The sequence below is a fragment of the Pyrus communis genome, chromosome 8, assembly GCF_041283825.1.
Source record: "Pyrus communis isolate YQ-2024b chromosome 8, ASM4128382v1, whole genome shotgun sequence".
Lineage (NCBI taxonomy): Eukaryota > Viridiplantae > Streptophyta > Magnoliopsida > Rosales > Rosaceae > Pyrus > Pyrus communis.
The window spans coordinates 4,076,058-4,096,372 of record NC_142572.1 but is presented as its reverse complement, the minus strand read 5'-3'; the positions used below and the strand labels follow the sequence as shown (position 1 = coordinate 4,096,372).

The following is a 20,315-nucleotide window of genomic DNA, read 5'->3' as shown; positions in this document are numbered from 1 at the left end:
TTCAAAAAGTTGTTTTTTTTTAAATTTCAACAATACCAAACTAGATAATCACTTGCCATTAGACATGAATAGTAAACCTATGACTTTGGGAATATAATTTAATTGAGAATCAATATGATTTGTGTGAGTAGGTGTCAAATAAGTCCCACCCAATTCATATCATATATCTTTTTTAATCTAAAATTAACATCCTTACACTTAGTACTACGGTCTAGTAGTATTCATCTTCATTTGTAAGTGAGACGTCTTAGGTTCGATTATCGCCCAAGCCCATTGTGAAAGCATCTCCAATGGTAAAATTTGAGTTCCTAAAAAAATAGTCTACAATGAAAATTCCTTACAATATAATCCCTAAATATAAGGACTAAAATATTAAAAAATGATCATTCATTTCATTGAAATATTATAACCATTGATAAAAATAAAAAATTATCTCTACCATTGATTTTTCAAGAATAAAAAAAAAAATGGGCAAATGAGAAGTTGCCCCACTTGGATGGGTTCAAAAAACAAGGGAAAAAACATAAAGAGCAGCACCATTCCCCCTCAAAATTAATATGAAGTCCACTATTTGAGTCCCTATATGTAGTCCTCATAGTTGAGAATTTTTTTGAGATATCTGGTGAGTCCATGTGTATTGTGACACTTTGAGGACTTTAATTCCAGCTCATTGGAAGTCATTTGTCCCTATATTTAGGGACTTTACAGTTGTAAGGACTTCATTTAGGGTCTCCATTGAAGATGCTCTGAGACTTAGTGTGACAACCCGTCCCGAATTATAATATATTTTGTCCTCGATAGCATGGAAATGACTTTTATGTCCTTGAACATTGAGTGTGTTGTTTAAATAAGCTTAGGGCTTGGGACCAATTCTTTTCCTTCCTAAATATTTGGACCCAATTGGAAGTTAAGATTTTTGTTTGTTTGTTTGGTTGCCAACCTGGACCACACACACACACCCGTTAACCATTTTTCTCTCTCCCTTTCGGATTTTTCTTCCATTTCATACAATTTTACGAACAACCTTTCAACCAACTTCATCACTCACAGACTGAAGTTGTGGAAGTCATTTTCATGTTCCTTGCAAGCTCAGGAGTCGAGCTATAGTTTTGATTGGACGTGAGGACTTATAGAACTCAAGTTATCCGATCTCCGGTGAAGGGTAAAAATTTCTCCGATGTGATCGCGAAGGTTTCAGGTAGTTTTGAGACTTAAGAAGGTTCCATTCTTGCTTTTCTAGCACTTTGGACAATTTTAGAATAGTTTTGACTTAGGAACACTTGGGTTTATCGAGTTGCAGGGTTTGGCCGGTTTTCACGAATTTTTCCGGCGAGATTCTGTCGGTTTTAAGTCCTAAAAGTGGTAAGGATGTGTTCCTTTCGTCCTAAGCGTCATTTTGGTACAAATTTCATGAATTTTGGTTAAGAAATGGATGAGATATTAAGGTTTGAAATTTTTCCAGAATTCGGCGATAGCAGCGGTGGCGGGCATCGGACTCCGACGAACCAAGGAAGAAGGAGGAAAATATTCTGTCAAAGTTGACGAAATATGCTAACGACGTCAAGTATATTTAATGGTATATTCCATTATTTAACGGAATATTCCCTAACGACGTTAAAGATTCCGTCCAAGGTGGCAAACACGTGCCTGCATGTGGCCGTGCCTTAGCCGGCGCGTGGGACATCGGAATTTTTTTTCTAAAATATTGGGATGTTCGTGGGGTTGAGTAGATCATGTTGGTATATTTAAACACCCCAATTGAGTAACATATGGGAAGTTATTACTTAGTTTTGTTTATGTGCTTAAAAATAACGTTAAAATAGTTGTTTCGCATATAGGTGAGACTTTTCCAGAGGACGAGTGCAGTTAAGCGAAACTCAGGCTACGACCCTTCCACATATCAGTGAGTGAGCTTTTGGTTTTCAGTGTATATATATATATATATATATATATTGTGACATCCTGTCCCGAAACTATCAAAACGCACGTGTGAAATGACACTTTTGCCCCTAATTCGTTTTCGTTACATTATTGGTGGTTTTGTGTGGTGTGGCATGTGTTGGGCCACACACACATACACTGTCACTCTCACTGTCTCTCTGTCCCTTTCTCTGTCTCTGTCCCGCGTCTCTCTCTCCCTTCCCATTCACCATAAACGTACGGACACACACACAACTCGCTCAAATCATCATAGATCGAAGGAACCAATTACATTTTCGAACTCGTGAGGCTCGTGCGAGTGCAAACATACCATTTTCAGGTGAGAACTCTAATGTTTTCACGTCGTTTCGAAGTGGTCCGATTTGAGTACTATTCATGCAAAAATAATTTAGCACGTTTTTGGGATTTTGAAGCTCGTAGGTAGCTTGGAGAGGTTCCCAGGAGTCTCGAAGTAGCTCGTTTGACGAATTTGGACGTCGGGATCACCGTGGCCGAAGTTGGCCGGTTTTGGATTGTGTGGACAGGTATGATCTCGTGGGTTTTGACCTTTAAAAGTGGTATATCGTTGTTCTCTTAGTTCTAGGCTTCAATTTGGTGTAAAAATCGTGGAAAATGGTTGAGAAACGAGAAAGAAAACGAATTTAGAAGATTTTTCCAGTTTCCGGCGCCGGCGACGTCACCGGAGGTTCGCCGGGGAAGGAGACGGAATATTCCGTCAGACTTGACGGAATATTCCTGACGCCGTTGACGGAATCCGTTAGAAATAACGGAATATTCCTCACGGCGTCAGTTGACGCCGTCAGCGTGCCAGGCACGTGGTCGGCGCGTGTGGCCGTGCCTTGGCCGGCGCGTGGGGGCGCGTGCGGCGGAGAAATTTTTTTCTAAAAATATGGGTGTGATCCTGAGGTTGTGTAGAGCACGTTGGTATATTCATTTGTCCAATTTGAGCAATGTATGAGAAGTTATTACGAGAAGTTGGTTATGTGCTTTAAAATTGACGTTTTTATAGTTGTTTCGCATATAGGTGATACGTACCCCGAGGACGAGCGTGGTCACTCGAGGCAGGGGGGCTACGACCCTTCCACATACCAGTGAGTGGGCTTTTGGTTTTCCTTATATACCTATATACTATATTTTTCCTAGAAATTGATTAAATGGTTATCAGTTATATGCCATGCATTACATTATCGTTAGTTATGCATCGTTGGTTGCATGAGTAGTTGCATATATTTATACATATGCATATTTGGTGCTGTGGACGCATAGGTAAGTGCCAGGTAAGTGGTATTCATGTTTATATTCAGTAGTGGTTTGAGATGCTTAGAGAGCTCATAACCTGCACCCCCGGTGTTAGTGCTCCCGCCCAGAGTAAGGCACAGTCTTTCACGTGATGTTCACCTCCCGCACCACACGCTCAGCTTGGATCCAAGTTAGGTGCACAGTCCTGTCGTACAGACCACTTTAGGTGGTTCCGACTCGTAGGTGACCCGCGATTCTTCGCACAGCCTTCACGTGATCTTAGCACTAGAGCGTATATATATGTATTACACCCAGGCCTGTCGTACATACCACTTTAGGTGGTTCCGACTCGTGGGCAGGTTCAGTTATTGAGTTTGAGATTTGAGCTCTATATGCAGCCGTACAGGTCACGTTAGGTGACTCCGGCTGCCAGATTATATGTTATCGTTATGAGATATACCTGAGCACTTGCATTTCATTATGAGGTTTTGACATGGCATTTTCTTGAGCATGATTGGCATACCCTTGAGCATGATTGGCATATCTATACATATGTATATATGTTATTTTATGGGAAGTATACAGGTTTTACGGCGAGGGGTTAAAATATATTTTACTAAATGGTTTTCGAAAAGCTTTGTTTTTGCCCACTCACGCTTTTGTTTTGCGCCCCTCCAGGTTCTAGTTACTTAGCAGTTTCGGTGGTTTCCCAGAGGGCTTTTCCGGCATTTCTGACAGACACTCACCAGCGTAGGGTCACCTTCGGGTGTACTGTTGTCGCATCTTTTCTTTTGGACTGCTCTAGACTTGCTCTGAATTTGTGTTTCACTTACGCTAGCACTTGTTTTAGTACTTTGTATGCTAGTTTTTAATTCTTCGTACTTTTTATATTACTACTTTATTAGCTTCCGCACGTGCACATGGTTACATCACCTTCGTGTGACGGCCAGCACGCCCTGATCTAGGTCGGGGTGTGTCATATATGCTTGGTATTTTCCCAGAAAACGTGTTTAAATGGACTTGTGTTTTAAAATGCCGTGCCAAATGTTTTATATTTAGAATATGCATTTAGTAGTTGCACATATTTATGTTTGACGTTGCGAATGCTCAGGTAAGTTCTAGATGAGTTTATAGATTGTGGATGTGAGTTGCATGATTATGCTAAGATGTATCTACAGCTCATAACCTGCACCCCGATGTTAGTGCTCCCCGCCCGTGGTTTAAATGGACTTGTGTTTTAAAATGCCGTGCCAAATGTTTTATATTTAGAATATGCATTTAGTAGTTGCACATATTTATGTTTGATGTTGCGAACGCTCAGGTAAGTTCCAGATGAGTTTATAGATTGTGGATGTGAGTTGCATGATTATGCTAAGATGTATCTACAGCTCATAACCTGCACCCCGATGTTAGTGCTCCCCGCCCGTGGTCAGGGCATAGTCTTTCATGTGATGTTCACCTCCCACATCATACGCTCACCTTGGATCCAAGTTAGGTGCACAATCTTGTCGTACAGACCACTATAGGTGGTTCCTACTCGTAGGTGACCCACCATCATTTGCACAATCTTCACGTGATCATAGCACTTGAGCGTATTTATTTACACCCAGTCCTGTCATATAGACCACTTTAGGTGGTTCCGATTGGTGTGCAGACATACTTGTTGAGCTATTGGCTGAGCCGTACATGTCACATTAGGTGACTCTGGCTGGATGGATGAGCTATAGACTCAACCATACAGGTCATGTTAGGTGACTCCGACTGATATGTTACTTGTCATTGACTTACTTCACCCAGTTTATCTAATTCGTTATACTGAGATTTTTGGCATGATATACCTATGGATTTTGCTATTCTGAGCATGTTTGTGATATAGATATGTATTATAATTTCTGGGAAATTATACAGGTTTTACGGCGAGGGGTTACTACCTTTGATAATTTAAATGGTTTTGAAAAAGCTTTGTTCCCACTCACATTTTCTGTTTTGCGCCTCTCCAGGTTTTAGGTAGGAGTGCTTGTTGGTGGCTTATGAGGAATTGACGGCGGTTCTGACAGATTATCACTAATGTTGGACCACCTCTTATATTCTATAATTGGTACGTGTCCTGTTGGAATGCACTTAGGCTACCTATGCTTTGATTATGGTGTATCACACTTAAATATCGGGATTTGCACTTACATTTGCTTAGTGTAAATTAGCTAGCTTGGTTCTTAGTTACTCACATTTCTTTTTATCAATATCATTTCATCACTGCGCTTATGGCTACGTCACCCTCACGTGATGGCCAGCACGCCTTGATTTTGGTCGAGGTGTGTCACTTAGCCCATGTGAAATCCCATCCCCAGAATTTCATTATTTAATTTACGTATTTCGTATCTATTAGATTTATTAACTATATTTTTGTTAATATTATAATTTTAATTATTTAGTTACAAAGTTTGGTTTTTCATAATTAGTATAAAAAAAAAGAGACTGGAATCTGCCATATAGCAATGGGAGATAGGGAGAAAATGAGAGAAATGAGGGAGAGAAGGGCACCAAACAGAAGGAGGAAATGAGGGGAAATGAGGGAAGGGAGAAGAAGTGAATCGGCTAACCAGGTTTCTCCACCTGACCCGGTTTCTTGACTCTGTTCTATCTCTTCCGTCCGATGTCCTTTCGAGGTGGTTTTGATGTCTATGGAAAGCTCTCGACAAGCCCAACGTCTCTGTGGTGTTAGATTTCTATATTCTTAACCCAATTTTACAAATCAAAGCCACAAAATTCTGGTTTGTCCAGCTAGTTCTTCCCTTTTCCAGTGATTCCAACAACGATTACCATCGATCACCACCACCAATAGACTCCCCTCAACCCCAAGAGTAAGGCCCAAGCATTGGATGAGGCGTTAGAGTTCGTTTTGGCGATGAATCGAGAACATCCATTTTTAAAGTTTCCGATAGATCGAGGTGGTTTTCAGGCTGAATTAGACTTTGACCCAAGTATGAAAATTATTCCCCTAGATGTACTCTACATTTATGTAAAACTTGGTAATTTTTTGAGTTAGTTGGAAAATTGGGTTTCCGTTTGTCGGAAACCGCTGCATGTGGCGGCGCGTGGCCAATGGGCCAAATTTGTCTTTCTAGGATAAATTTGACATTCTAAATCCAATTTTGATAGTTTTTTGATGTGATTTCGTTGTTTGAGCCTAATTTCGTAGATTGCCGCCCCTTGACCTTTCTAGTAAATGATAATCCGATTGTTAGATCGTCACCAAATTTTAGTAAGGATTTGTACGTATTATTTGAGGACCTTAGTAACTTACGGATTGGAAATCTAGTGAGCGGATCTTCCTGATTGATTTACTAGGGTTGATTTTGGTCAAAATGTTCTTATTCGTTCTTAAATACTAAAACTAATATTACTAGAGACTATGTAGGGCTTAGTGGGCTTGTATTGGTTATTGAGTTATCCCATATATAATATACCTCGGTTTACATGTATGGGACACCTTATTGTGATATATATATATATATATATATGTGTGTGTGTGTGTGTGTGTGTGTGTGTGTGTGTATGCGCGCGCGTGTTTGTATTTATCTTCTTGATAATATGAATGATATGTATAATAACTATTATGACAATGTGAGTCTAGAATCCTATTAGAAGTATTTCTGTAGAACTTTTATGCTTGTGTGACATGTTAGTTAGTGGCCATGAGAAGTTCATAGTGCAATAACTCATAGGGGTTGAGGTTGAGGTAGGTTGTGTGTTGAACTTACTACACCATGTAGCAATGGTACATGGATGAGAAGTTCATAGTGCAATAACTCATAGGGGTTGAGGTTGAGGTAGGTTGTGTGTTGAACTTACTACACCATGTAGCAATGGTACATGGATGGTCCTGCTTAGTATATCCACGATAGGGGACCATACGTATTACAGAGGTGATCATGCTTGGTATATCCACGATGGGTGATCACCGCCTACACGATTAAACTATGCTTATGGTTCTGCTTGGTATATCCGCAATGGGGGATCATACGCATTCTAGGATTGATCATGCTTAGTATATTCGCAATGGGTGATCACTACCTAGGGCTATAGGATACAATCCTGCTTGGTATATACGCGATGAAGGATTGTTAGGGGTGACAATGCTTGGTATATCTGCGATGGGTGATCACTGCCTACGTTATAAGACGATGCCTATGGTTCTGCTTGGTTTATCCGCAATGGGTGACCGTATGCATTTCAGGGGTGATTATGCTTGGTATATCCGCGATGGGTGATCACTGTTTGCACCCTTAGATTATGCATATGGTTCTGCTTGGTATATCCACAATGGGGGACCATACACATACTAGGGGTGATGAGGATTAGTTGTACTTGGTACATTTCGGTAGGCGACCATATTTTAGTTCGATTCCGTTGAGTGGTATGGAATCATTACTCTTGCTTATTTCCATAAAGTTGGATTGGAACCCTAGATTCAAATGAATGAGAATTACCCACAGTAGACGTTATGAATATAAATTAGATTTCCCATGTTATTATTTATAATCCAAGTAGGGAATTGTGTAGAGTTCTTTTATTAAATTTTGTGAAATGATATGTGATCTTGTTGATTGATTAACATAGTTAAATGTTAATATCTTGCATCTTTGATTCATGGAATTGGTTAATTGAAGTGATTATGGAATGATGTTGGATATGATTGTTATTAATATGATTAGATTAGTTGATCAATGTGACTAGAGAATAATAATAATGTGCTTTGTTGATTCTTTGATATGTTACATGCTATGGATTGCGGTATGATGTTGAAAACATAGTGATTTATATGATTGATGGAATGGAAATCTTGATTGTCATGCAAGTTCGTTATGTAGCCTGAATCAAATAATTCATGCTTGTCAAGTCCCAATAATTGATTGAGGAATACTATGTCTTTCTGTTAGAACGTACTAGGATAAACATTGGAGTGTAGTGAAGGGTGAATTACAAAAGGCTTGATCCCTTCTTAGGGTACGTAGACAGTTTAACGCTAATATTAGATGCATCCATGAAATAAAAAAAAATGATTGCGCGGTTGAATCATTGATTGTGTTTTGGTTGTTCTGGAGGCAAGACATGATGGATAAACAGAGATGTGGTGACGTCACGTGTCGATCTTGGATGTATATCGGTATTGGGGCGTGACAACCCACCCCTTCCGCTTAGTGTAAAAAATATTGTTTGTTAAAAAAAAAAAATATTTACATCCTATTAAAAACACATTGAATTTCACATCTTAGATCAATTGCTTAAACTTTGAAACCACAACAATTCTTTGCTTGTATTATGTGGACTAGGATTCTTCTTTTTCATGTGCTCTTGTTTTTTCAGCAAACGTTTTGCTACAAATAAAAGACACCCGTTATGAGGAAAAACTACCATACCAAAAGAAAAAAGGGGACATCCTACTCATTCGTCAAAATATGTTGGTTAGTTTATCATCATCTTTGTACTTCATGCTTTCCATCTTTTGACTGACCGGCACACAAGTCCATCCATTTTTCTATATTTCCAATGGCCCTTATTATTATTATTATTACATCAAAATTGAAATGGCTTTAAAATCCGAAATGGAAATGGCTTCTCAATGTCATCAAAATACTATAAAAAGTAAATGTCTACTGAGTGCATCAAATTTTGACCAAGAATAGCGACTTTTAATTCTATTTTTCTTGTTAAACATTGATCTATAAACGCTTTACGTGTTTTTTCAGTGACGAGAAAAATCCCACCATTTAATCTTTCATCAAGTATACTAATAAAACTCATATACGTAATATCAGTTGCAGATCACACATATCATATAAAACCAAGCATTTTACACATGCGAAAGTTCTAATTACAATTTAACATACTTAGGGTAATTTTTTTGGGAATATTTATGGTCATTTAAGTAAAGTTCTATTCACATACTTATTTTTACCTCCCGCACATGCTTGATATTTTTTTTTTATCCATCTTCTTCAATTCATTCAATATCACCGACGAAAATCGAACCTAACTTACACCATGTACTGCCAATTTCAACCAACGTCTACCTAGGGAAAGACAATTACCATTGAATTGCCTAATCCCTAGTGGATTCCTACTCACTATATACAGGCAAACATCCAAAACGGTGAGGGAACCATCATCCTCCAGCGGCCAATCAATCACCACCGTTGGATCTCCTCCCCATCACTTTCCCCACGCTCGCACTACCTTTGAGTCTTTGATTCTCCACACGCAAGCGACTCCATGCAACCGTCCAATTCCGTATCCGTCAAATCAAATCAAACCGGAAACTGAACCGGACCGGCGGTCGAACCGAATATTGTTAGAGCGAAGAATTCACGCTTCTCGATGCCCTGCTGCAAAATTCCTTACCCCCGACCGTCAATTTTCCGAATTTAATATTTTTCTGTTTCCAACCAAATTAAATATTTTCTCAACGTACAAAACAAAATTTAAAAAATTAAATAGAAAATTATATTCTTTGAATTGTAATTTAATTTAATTTACTTTTTCCCCGAATATTTCTCACAACTCTATTTCTGGCTCCCTTACGAACGAGCCCTAAAAGTAAAATCTGAACCGATTTTTCCCCCAATTTTTTGTCCGAATAAAAAAAAAACCGTCGCTAAAAATCCCAAAATTCACACTGTCTCCAAGCAACCAAACGCGTTCTCCTTTCCCACCTGAATTCCCATTTCCTCGCAGTTTCGTTTCATCTTTCCGATTTCCGCCATCGTTAGCAACCGTCGGTTTCGCCCGTGGCCCAATTTGGACGCTGTGATCGTCCGTCTCTTCAATCACCACCACAACCGCCGCCGCAGGCGTCGCCGTTGGTAATTACTAAATCTATGTTTTTGGGTCTGTTTGGAAGCGTGAGTTTTTGGGTGGGGGATAAATGCATGTGGCTGGGGATCTAGGGTTTCGGAGCCTCGTGCTGGTGGCTTGTTTTCTGGCGCCGGTGATCGGATTCTTCGTGGTTCGGAGAAAATGGCGCCTCGCTAACGCCAGGAGGGAGGAGATCAGGAGACTTTTGGTCTTGGCCAAGGAGGAAGCTGCTAGAGCTGAGTTCGAGGTCACGGCTGGGTACGGCGCCGCTTCGGTGGCTGAGATTAAGGGTCCTTATTGCGTTGTTTGTTACTGCCCCACCACCACGCGCTGCGCCCGCTGCAAAGCGGTTCGCTACTGGTAAGTTTTCTGATATATTATATTGAAATTTAATTCTATTTTCTGTGATTTTGTTTCCAAATTGTGCGTTTTGGGTGGTAATTTGTGATTGTTGATTACATTGCATGTTGAGTGTATTATGTATTTTTTTTGGGAAATTTCAATGTGAAAGCCAGTCAATTAATTATTTACGTGGGTGTATTTAATTGGAAATTTGAGAGATTTTAATGGATTTATAAATCTATGGATTTTTATGGAGTTTAACTGATTTGTAGAGATTTTATGTAAATTTTGATTCAATTCCCTCGAAATCTCATGGGGAGAGGTGAGATTTGTGGATGCTTAAAATACACTACAAAATCTCTCCAATTCCTTCTAATTCCTCAGGTTTTCCAAATTCTTTAAATTCTAATTCTAATTGAATACACCTGGAATGTTATAAACATCTTTAAAATTCTAATTGAATATCTCTAAGGATTTTAATAAACTATCTTAAAATTCTGATTGAATACACATTGAATTTCAATGAATCACTTAAAATCCTGATTGAATACCCCTAAATTCATTAAAAGAATTAAAATCCCTCAAAATCCCAATTGAATACCCCCTCTTATTTTCCCTTTTGCTGAACATTAGATCAGGGGTGGTTTTTTTTGGTAATTAATCTGATTTTATTTCCTGAATATGTTGAAGAAGCTAAAACTCGAAAACCTGTATTTGACGCAGACGGGGGAACGAATTTGATGATTTTTATGTTGTTTTTGATATTACAGAATCTCCCGTGAGTGTTTACAAATGTTATGGGAATTGTTTGTTAAGATGTTACGACATCTGCGAACTAACGATGATTAACAGCCATTTGTAGATCGTTTTTTGTTGTTTTTGTATATGCTTATTTTCAAGAAGTACCACATGGCATAACCGAGATTGTGCTACTTGTCTGAAAGGAAAAATGGTAAAAGATTGGCTAAATGCCGTAGTTAGTTTGTTAAAATTTTAAATAGCTGTTGCCACTATAATATGTTTGATAATGCTGAATGATGAAATAAAAATCCTTGTAGGTGGCTGTAGCCAACCCCTATAAACTTTGATAAGAAATTAAAAACTTTGTGGAATTATAGTTTTATTCATTTAATGCGGGCATCTGTAATTGGTATGGTATTTATTTTCATGGACATTACATCTAATTACATGTTTCAGTTCTGGGAAGTGTCAAATTGTTCACTGGCGACAAGGTCACAAGGAAGAGTGCCGTCCTTCTACCATAGTTCACCAGAATATCGATGTGGGAAGTGATTCTGGTCTGAAGGTAACCAAAGAAGACCTTGAAACTAATACCGACAAGTTTCAAAGTAGGCAGTCTGTTGAAAAATCTTCTGAGGAACCTGCATTGCCTAATCCTCATTGCTTTCCCGATGTTGAATGTATAAGGGATGATGATAGTGAAGATGAATTTCTCGCCGAGAGGAAAGGAACAAATTGTACGTCTGACTCAGCAGCTACCTCGTTTTCTGGATTTTCTACTTCTGCCAGCAGTACTGAATCTTCGGACGATGTTTCTGTCAGTGGGAGTGTTAGTTCATTTGAACCTGACAGATCAGATGGACAACCATCTGCTAATGATGCCTTTGACATCCAGCAGATTCCCTTTAATGTTAACAACATCGATCAATCTAAGCCATCATCTCCAAAGTTTGCTAGCTTGGTTGATTCTGTTGATGGTTTTGCTAAGTTAAGTAAGTTGAATCAGGTTAAACCTAGTATAAATGATGAAGAAAATGTGCAGAGATCAAATTTTTCTTCAGGTTTGAACGACAGTGGCATGAGTGAGTGTCCAGTTGCTGAGTCTTGTACACCTTCCTCTGATTTCTGGGGGAACACTCTTGATTCCATAGGGTCCAAGAGTGATGCCCAAGTGTCCAATTCCAGTGTAGCCAGTAATACAAAGATATCTGATTCTGGAGATTCCTTACATTTTTCATTCAACTTGTCTGGAAGTACTGCACCTCCCCTTCATAGGCTAGGCTCCAAGTCAAGGGGCACGAGGTTAGGTGATGATCTTCTAGATTCTTCAGAGCTCAGTAAGTCTACTCATGGAGCAGATTTATCAGAAAAGATTAGTGGAGATGCTGTTAAGGTCAAGAATTCCCCATCACGGAACAGTAAAGGGTTGAAAAAAGAGGATAATGAATCTAGCAGTAATTCACATGCCTTGAAGTTCAGAGAAATTAAGTCTATGTCATCCTCCTCGCCTTCAGTTCAAAGATCTCTTGGCACTGAAAGAGTTTCAAAAAGCACAGATGCTCTGAACTCTAGTAGAGTGCTATCCACAAGTTCAGAAAGGTCAGGTCATGCTGTTAAGAACTGCAGCAGAACTTCTGATGTTTTAAAGTCTAGGGAAACTGGAACTCCATCACCCAGTGTTTCTGATGCTCGCCTTGCATCTGCTGTTGGAGGTGCACTTCCACGTGTAAAATCTGGAAAAGTGGACTGTGTTGAGGCTAGTGATACTGTTTCATCTCAAGCCACAAATCTTTCAAATGATAGGAATGGCTTGAAAACCTCTGTATTTAAGGTTTTCGATCAGTTTCGAGGATCCAAAATACCAAAGCACTATCCTTTGGGAGTTGGGAGTGAGATTGCAGGAAAATATAGCGAGAAGGTTTGACCTTCTACTGTTTTGTAGTGCCTATTTCTTAAGATTTTAACTGGCTAGAAATAATTGTAAATTGATCATCTGTATTTGTTTCAGCAGGAACTCTTTTCTTATGAATTATTCGTCAAGCTTTACAATTGGAACAAGGTGGAATTGCGCCCTTCTGGCCTTATAAATTGCGGTAACAGGTAACATCATATGGTACCTGTTCATGTGGTCGTGTTTGGAAGAAAAATAATTGCATAGAATCAATTAGTCATGTGAATCGGATTAGATCTTCAGAAAGTCTTGCAGCTGTAACCTTGCTTTTAGTTACTATGTCTTCTTGGTAAGGTGAACTTGCATGTTGCGACTTGTTGCTTTACATAGTCAGTATTACCCAGTTCCACATATATGGTGCAATTCCATCTTTCAGTCTTCTAAACCAGAAATGGAAAATGACCTTGATGTGAGGACACGATTATTACACTGTTTAACTGAATTTGCTTCAATTATTATGTGCATAAAACTTTATTATATGTTGTTGCTCGTTTCATTTTATAACAGATTTGATAGATCAAGCTTTGAGTTTTTTTATCAGAAGTGTGGTCATTCTGTTTTTAACATATTCTCTATTTTTATTCTGCAGCTGTTATGCCAATGCAGTGCTACAGTGCTTGTCATTTACTCCACCTCTGACTGCTTATTTGCTTCAAGGACTCCATTCTAAAGCTTGTAAGCTTTCGAACATGCTCTCCCCTTTGGATTCCTAGCAAGTACTTGTTTGGTACAGTCAGTAGGTCTTGTATTCTGCACAGTTTATTGATGAGATTTTAATGGGTCAGGTGTAAAGAAGGGATGGTGTTTCATGTGTGAGTTTGAAAGTCTAGTTTTGATGGCAAAGGAAGGGAACTCTCCTCTGCCTCCTATGGGAATCCTTTCCCAGTTAAGAAAAATTGGAAGTCAACTTGGTAATGGGAGAGAAGAAGATGCCCATGAATTTCTAAGGTGTGCCAACTCTGTACATCTTTGGAGCCTAACATACTATTCTATGCATTAGTAACACTATTACTGTTCTTCTGGAAAAACCTTTTATTGACTTGATAAGTTAAATTGACAGGTATGCAATTGACATGATGCAATCTGTTTGCCTTACGGAAACTGGGGTTAATTCTTCGCACTCTTTGAACGAAGAAACAACTTTAATAGGCCTTACATTTGGAGGCTACCTTCGATCAAAGGTATGTATTACTGTTATTATAAGTTTTATACAACCAAGTTTGTGTTATCTTGTCTGAGCTTGGATAATAATTTTCCTAATAGAATGTATAAATTTGATTTTGTGTTGCAGATAAAATGCACAAAGTGCCAAGGCAAGTCTGAGCGGCAGGAAAGAATGATGGATCTTACTGTAGAGATTGAGGGTGATATAGGAACCCTGGAAGAGGCTCTTCGTCGATTTACAGGTACTGAGACCTTGGATGGGGAGAACAAATACCAATGTAGCAGGTTAGTTGTCCTTTTTTTCCCTTTTCTTCTATAAATATGTTTGAACATCTATTAATTCTGGTTACAGCAAACATTATGTTTTCTTAATCAACTTTTAGGGCAATGAATTATAACTTGGTGAACCATTTTGGCAATGCGATGAATACTATATTAATTTCACATTCTGATTAGATATTATGGGCTATAGGGCATCAAACTAGGGCTTCAAACTCTCTGTTCTATATACAAAATTGAATCCTACTATTATTTTCTTCTCTTTGGCTTGATTATTCGCCGAGGTTTGGTTTAGAGTGAAAGGTACACGAAAAAATGAAGTTCTTATTACAATTTTAGTTCTGGACGTTACCAAGGTTAGTTTTTTTGTCCGATTGTTATCAAATTATATGGGATGTAGTTTTTTTTTTTTATCTGGAGTTGTTATTGTATTCCTCCTCTTTTCCCCCTTTTGTAGTCTGCTTATGGATGGTTACTCATTGATCTGCCCTCAGAGTTTGAACAACTATAAATAAAAAATAAATACATTTAAGTTTTTCTAATTTTATGGAATTGTTGGCTAAGATGCACTAATTTTGTTGGTGCATTTCAATATCATGTCAATCAGTTGCAAATCTTATGAGAAGGCCAAAAAGAAGTTGACAATACTGGAAGCTCCAAATATCCTTACAATTGCACTAAAGCGTTTTCAGGTAATTGAGTTATTGAAGGACGTGTTTTCAGTCTCGGGTTTTTGTAGATTCCTTTTCTTTTATCTGATGTGCTTTCCTGTAAACAGTCTGGTAAGTTTGGGAAGATCAATAAGCCTATCCGGTTTCCTGAGATCCTGGACTTGGCACCTTTTATGAGTGGTACAAGTGATAAATCGCCTATATACAGACTTTACGGGGTGGTTGTGCACTTAGATATCATGAATGCAGCATTTTCTGGTCACTACGTGTGCTATGTCAGGAATTCCCACAACAAGTGGTTCAAGGTTGATGACAGCACGGTATGTTTTTTACGAAGTTATTTCTTTAATATGGGTTGCAACTTTACTCTTTACTTTTTTGTTATTTAGCTTTTGCTTTTAGCTATCTAGTGTCTACTGTAAGTCAATGGGTTACCTGAAGGAAAATACAACGCAATGAACAAGGTTTCTCCTTCAAACTTCATTTAGTCTACATGTAAAACAAGAAACCGAAGCCCACAAGGATGACAAAAAATGAACTGTCCCACAAATGGTCAACCTCCTTCCACGTCACCCGAAGATTTGTTTCTCTACAACTACAGGGATTTATATTAACTATGTTTGTCACTGATGAAATTTTGTTTTACCTCCAATTGTGATGATATGATGCATTATTAGGTAGCATCCAACCCTTTTAAGAATTACAACTTGAATTTCTATACTGGACCTTTCAGCGATGCCTTATATTTTAGTCTCCAGTGTCTTGCTTATTTATTTTCATGCATAACCAGAATGTTGTTGTACTTTCATATCCTAGGACTTTTTAACTGATAATGTGTTGGCTTTGGTTGGGCAGGTAACCCCTGTGGAACTTGAAAAGGTCTTGACGAAAGGCGCTTACATGCTTCTTTATTCAAGGTGATGGATCTCTTCTGTTTTGTTTGCTCTTCTCCCTCCTATCTTTCTCTCGTATAGTTCCTTTCGTCGCTGTTTTTTGGGCTTTTGACTGAACTACCTTGCAGATGCTTGCCAAGGGCCCCGAGATTGATAAGGAACAGAATTATATCTAATGATCCCAAACATCGAGCCATTCCTTCTTGGATCGGTGGAAAGGCTACCAACTTGAAACCCAAATCTGTCTCCAGACTCTCCACACATTCGGGTGTTGACCATTCTGTACCCAATGCATATCCACCAGAGGAGCTGCGAAGGATTTTGGAAGAGGACTCATCAAGTGACAATTCTTCCCTTATCAGCAACAACTCCGACGAAAGTTCTTATAGTACTGGTAGTACTCGTTTGTCTACCAGCACCGATGACTTGTCCGATTACATATTTGGTCATTCAGGGCGTGGTTGGAGTAGATCCTGGAGAAATTTTTCGGATTCCGACACTTCTTCCACATCCTCTTCCTCACCCTCGAGTACTAAGCATTCACCCCTCTCTGATTCGAACAGGTATGCTTCAGTTTCCCCTGAAACTATTGGGAGTAGCAAGCCAGTAGATTCGTTTGGCGCAGCGACGGTTACTTTTTTGCACTCTGACACCACTAAACAATGTAGAAAGTTAGCAAGTAGTAGTAGTAGAAATAGGGAAACCGGCACGGAGAGATTAGGACCCGACTCTTTAGGGGATGTAAAATTTAGAAAATCAATAGTAGAGAAAGAACGGTAAACATTTGATTCTCGTATATTTTATGTTCGAAAGCGGTAAATAAAAGAGATGGAGGCCGTGGCCTTTTTTCCGGTTACCCTGTTCAAGTCTAATGTTATTAACACAACCATCTTAAAGCTTCGACGAAGATATGGTGCGTGAGTGTGAACTTTTAGCCGTTGATGCAAATGAGTTTCACAATGTTTAATTGTGCGTAGGCGACTACAGGTAAGAGAAGTAGAAGTCATTGCTTCGTTCATATCGTAATTTTAGTTTATGGGGATCAAAATTTGTGTTGAAGTTAACAAAAGATGGCGGAATTCGTTCAGCGTTTGAGTAAAAGCCTCTCTTGTAATGCAAATAGGAAATAGTGCAACCGGACGAAAACTAAATAGAAGATTTCAAGGTCTGATTTTCGTGTATGGAGAGTTTGATACCTAAATATGACTAACTCATCATATGTCACATGACACATGATAACAACATACAACATCAAACAAAAACAAGGCAGGTACAAGTAGGGGTGGGTCAAGTACAACTATCGTACTAAAAATCTCGTACCAATTTTCGTATCAAACTTTCAGTATACCGAAGTTTGGTATTACCAAATAATTTGGTTGACATGGTATGATAATAGTAATTGTCACTTTGTTTTGGGACAAAATCTATTTTTGTTTTTGTAACTCACTTCAAGGGAAAAACTTTTTTTTCTTTTTTTTTTTTCTTATACCTTTATCTCATACATTGTAGCCTAAATTCATTTATCATTCATCATTCACAATTCACACACACAATAATTCAAATGATATGCATCAAGATTCATGATGAAAATTAAGCCTACAATCCAAATAGAAGTTATGAACCAAAACAAATAGAAGTTAACAATCCAAATAGAAGCTAAAGTTTCAAACCAAATGAAAATTGGAACTAAACTTCAAAAAGTAAAATTCATTCATCAATCCTTCAAGCTTGAGATGCCAAAGCTTTTGGAGAAGGCATTGAATTTGTAGAAGATTGAGCTTGTGTCAAGACTACATTACAAGCAAGGAAAACATATTAGTAGCAAGAAGAATTAAATTTGAAAACCATTTAATGACAAATTTACCAAAAAAATTAAAACATATCATACTTGTTTCCACTTCTTCCATTTCTTTGTAAAATTGACGCATATCTCTCGTTGGTTCCTTGTAGAAGTTTACTTCATCCGCCCTAAGCCAATCACTATTACACACTAGTGTTTCTACCATTTTAGGAGTCAATGATGCCCTAAAAGGGTCCACAACCCTCCTCCCTAGGCTAAATGCATTTTCACTAGCAACAGTAAAAGTGGGGATTGCAAATATATCCTTAGCTATTTGTGAAAGAATTGGGAACTTTATTGTGTTTGATTTCCACCAACTCAAGAGATCAAAGTCACCAACACCAATGCTAATAAGTAGGGTTTTATTTTCAAATTATTGGAATATTATAAATATATATATTATAAATATGTGTTATATGATTATATATTATATAATTTATAAATTATATATTATATTAAATTTTACGGTACTATAATACCATGGTAATGGTATCCATTACTAATACCGTATCAAGAAATTTCAGTACGATACAATACCGTATCATTACCAATTGACATAAAAAATTTGGCAGAAAAGCGGTATGACATGGTTGATACGCCAATTTGGCAAAAAAATCCACCCCTAAGTAATGAGTATAACCTTGGGAGAAAAACTTCGGGTGGGACTTTTGTGGCAAATATTATCCAGTTAAAATAGAACATGTGTTACAAAGTGTGAATGTTCCCAAACAAACATTCGTAGTGCGAACGTCACCCCGAAAAAAAGGCTAATCTGCAATTGAGTCAAGATTGAAGGCGAACCAAAAATAGAAAGAAAAAAAAAAGTAGTCAAGAGTGAAGGCCAACCAAAAATAGAAAAAGAAAGTGGAGGTTGTCGGATTTTAGTAAAAGTGAGTTGGGCCATATAAATGTTGACCGGAAAGTCAACTATTACTCACGGCACGTGATCGTTGGCGGGGAATTTGAACGTTGAAGGAAGACAAACCGAATCGAATCACTCCAAATAAACGGCCCACACGCTACAAACGTAGCCCATATGCATACTTACAGACCTTGGTCCATAATCCATATCATCCTCTCCAAGTTGAGATTCAGAATAACTTATACGGCAAGGATAAAATCTCACATGATATTTCGTGTTAATAAAATTGAAATAATGAACGAAAGCTTACATAAATTTTATTTTACTTGCACAAAATGATGCTGTGATATAACAATATACCGATGTCATATAAGTTCTTTCTTCTTTAAGTTTCAAATTCAAAGATCAAACCAAAAGCGCTGTCAGCACCAATGATGACAGCCTTTTGACCGTCATGCCAAGTTGCACCAAACCCATGCCCTAATCCCATCCACTTGTTTGGGTGGAGCCCGTCGTCTTGAATTTGGCCTACGTTTAAACCACTTGGATTTGGTGGTTTTTGGTTGGGGATAGATAAGAGTGGAATCGTTCAAATTCTTTTGTCAAGTTGAAATTAATGTGTGCTCATCGGCTCGAACTTAGTTCCCAGTTGAACATGGATAGGTGTGTTTTATTATTTTCTACATAGTTTGGAGTACTACTCTCAGTTCTTTAAAAGCATAAAATATCAAATCGATCGCATTACTAATTCTCTCGCCAAAGAGTTGCTTGATTTTATTTAGGACGCTCTTTAGGCAATAACAAGATCTAATTCTTAATGTTGTTAGACTATTAATTACTATGCAGTAATATCAAGGGATAAATAGCAGACCAAAGGGAATAAGAGGAATAGATTTCACATTTGAATGATTTGTCTGGAGGAACGAACTATACTTTTATAGATACTCTTTCATGAGAGTTGTGAGATTTTTCTAAATAATCTATCTTTTCATGATAAGACCAAGGGCGGAGCCAGGATTTTTTTTCTTCGGTGGGCTAGCTGAAATTAGTACCATAAAATCATATCTTCATTTTTCTGCCTATATAAATATAATAATCAACATGAAACAACAACAGTAGAATATATATAAACTATTCTCAAAATCGTAACCCTAACTGACAAATTCAATGACCAGATAAATAATTAACCTACTAATTAAACCAAGAATAAGTAAATAAAGAGATTAAGATCATACCAAAGGTGGCACTTATTGAAAAATCTCAATAGAAAGTAAGGAAATTGCAGAGATATGAATTTAATGGTGGATTCAAACAATTAAAGCATGGGTTCACAAAAAACCTTCCCGGACTACACCCCTACAACCCACCTTAGTCATACATCTTATCACACCCGTTGATTATACGTATATCCATATATCAATCTTATAATGCACCTCCATACATCAAATACACATATAGTAAAACCAACATCATCATAATTATATTCCAACAATTTAGAGACTTTTGTATTTCAGCTTGATTTTGAATTCCATTTGCC

The 20,315-nt window shown here is 38.0% G+C and overlaps 1 protein-coding gene across 2 annotated transcripts; it reads left to right on the top strand.

Annotated features, from left to right (window-relative positions):
* The first annotated feature begins 9,700 nt into the window (after positions 1-9,700).
* Positions 9,701-16,932, top strand: LOC137717773 (ubiquitin carboxyl-terminal hydrolase 16). Of its 2 annotated transcripts, none has more exons than XM_068457254.2 (11): positions 9,701-10,395; positions 11,575-13,036; positions 13,130-13,218; positions 13,659-13,744; positions 13,855-14,017; positions 14,130-14,250; positions 14,361-14,518; positions 15,120-15,204; positions 15,291-15,503; positions 16,039-16,100; positions 16,205-16,932. In XM_068457254.2, exons 1-11 carry the CDS (start codon positions 10,106-10,108, stop codon positions 16,854-16,856), a joined length of 3,381 nt encoding a protein of 1,126 aa, XP_068313355.2. In that variant the 5' UTR covers positions 9,701-10,105; the 3' UTR covers positions 16,857-16,932. The 2 variants fall into 2 exon arrangements, with proteins under 2 accessions (XP_068313355.2, XP_068313354.2); XM_068457253.2 differs by having other exon boundaries at positions 13,127-13,218.
* Positions 16,933-20,315: the final 3,383 nt, after the last annotated feature.